The sequence below is a fragment of the Merops nubicus genome, unplaced genomic scaffold (assembly GCF_000691845.1).
Source record: "Merops nubicus isolate BGI_N331 unplaced genomic scaffold, ASM69184v1 scaffold21328, whole genome shotgun sequence".
NCBI classification, from domain to species: Eukaryota; Metazoa; Chordata; class Aves; order Coraciiformes; family Meropidae; genus Merops; species Merops nubicus.
The window spans coordinates 7,910-9,856 of NW_008626635.1; the positions used below are offsets into that span (position 1 = coordinate 7,910).

The 1,947-nt window shown below is 57.2% G+C and overlaps 1 protein-coding gene across 1 annotated transcript in view; it reads left to right on the top strand.

Moving 5' to 3' along the window:
- The window catches only part of CCND3 (cyclin D3), a gene marked incomplete at its 3' end in the record, with an annotated part of 8,335 nt that extends 6,651 nt beyond the window's left edge, over positions 1 to 1,684 (top strand). Inside the window, exon 2 of the mRNA XM_008946082.1 lies at positions 1,525 to 1,684. Within this exon, the coding sequence (XP_008944330.1) occupies positions 1,525 to 1,684 (160 nt within the window). The remainder of the gene's footprint in view (positions 1 to 1,524) is intronic.
- Between the last annotated feature and the right edge of the window lie 263 nt (positions 1,685 to 1,947).

Here is a 1,947-nt window from a genome sequence, read left to right on the forward strand (position 1 = left end):
GAAGGGAAGGGAAGGGAAGGGAAGGGAAGGGAAGGGAAGGGAAACAATCCTGGCAAGGTGCTGCTCTCACCTCTCCTGAGACTGTTGTCAGTGGCATTTTTGTACCCAGAGATAACATCAAAGCCACTCAGCCCAGTGAGACCAGTATGTGTGTCTCAGAGACAGTACTCTGAGCTTGATTCAGCTGCTCTTGAAGCCAAGTGATGCCAACCTCGATGCCAGTGGCAGGGAACTGAATGCAGGGGTCCCAAATTCAGTGCTACAGTATAACCATGGGGCTCCCTTTGCATGAGCTCCGTGCTGGGTGGGTGCTTTGGTACCACCATGGTGGCACCACCTGGTAGCAGTAGGGCTTTGGGTGATGCCTCTGCCAAGTATCCTGTGGCTGCTGGGTGCTTTGGTTTCTGTGTCAGTGTTAGGAACAGTGCCCAGAGCTGGGAGATGAGCAGATGAGAGGAGCAGGCTGGGCTCCAGCTGAAATCTGCAGGGGGCACTCAGCCTTCCCACCATCTGTTCTGCAGCTTGCAGACTGCACAGGGACTGGCTTGTGGAAGGAATTACTGAAATCTCTGTTAGATGCTTCGAGGGAGCACCACAACATGGGATGGAGACGCTGGCAGCCTCCTGGCACGTAGCTGGGAAGCACCAGTGAGCCACTGTGTGCATGGTGGTGGGAGGGTGGATGTCAGTGTGGCTCTTCAGTGCCTCTTCCCCCTGAGAGGCTGCTGGGGATGCTCTGCTGAGCATGACTGGAGGCTCTCCTGGCAGAGAAGAGGTCTAATGAGGAAGGGAGGTTCAGCCAAAATGCTGGTGCCCAGCCTGGGATCTCCTCCGCAGGGCTACGTGCCCAGTGTTTGCTGGGCTGAAGAACTCAGCACCTCATCACAGAGCCCCTGAGCTCCATAGGGATTGGAGATCTCCTACAGGAGCTTGGGCTGTCTGGATGCAGCCCTGACAGCTCAGCTCTTTCCCCACCTTCCCTTGCTTCTGAGTGTGGTGTTGTGCAGAGGGGCTGGCTGTGGCTGTTGCCTCCTGTGGTTCTCCAGCCAAGGAGCTGCTGTAGGGGGGAGTCAGTGCAGTGGCCAGCCCCAGGGGCATGCAGAGCACCCCCTCTCCATTCCCTTTGCCATGATGGCTGGGCCCTGGGCTGGGTTGCTCCTGAGGACAGCAGCCTCTCCTCCCAGCAGCACAGCAGGAAGATGGGAATGGTGCCGACTGCTCCTTGCTCTGGTTTTCCCTCTGTGGGCTCTTGCAGCAGCCTTGCCAAGCAGAGGAGTGTTGAAGGCTGACCCGACTGCACCTTGGGAAGAAGAAACTAGATTTATCACTTCCCTCTCTGATCTTTACCCCCAGCTTTGCAACAGCTCAAGGCTGGATTTGTGCCACGGTCCCAGAGCAGGGACGTTCCCTCTCTTCTTCCGTGTCTTGTACCTTCTGTGTCCCTTCCCCAGGCTCTGGCCTTATCTGCCCTGGACTCTGGTGTTTCTGCCTGACCCACAAATAATGTTCTGTCTGACTCTGCAGGATTGGGAGGTTCTGGTCCTGGAGAAGCTAAAGTGGGACCTGGTCTCGGTGATTGCGAACGATTTCTTGGCTCACATCCTCCATCACCTCCCGCTGCCTAAGGACAAGGTGGAGCTGGTGAAGAAACACGCCCAGACCTTCATCGCCCTGTGTGCCACAGGTGGGTGCTGGCTCCTCCTGGAGGAAGTAAGCCCTGGCAAAGTGGGGTAAGGGTCCTGGGGGCTCTTGCTGGGTGCCTGAGGGGTGCCAGGGTTGCACAGTTGGGCTGGCCACTGGGCTGAGTCTGGCTTGCTGGGCAACCTGGGGCTGGTCTCCATGGCCCTGGCTTTTGGAGGAGCTGCGTGCCTGCCTTCGTTCAAATTGGAGCATTTTGCTGCACAATGACACGTTTTCTATCCCTGGCAAAGTGGGGTAAGGGTCCTG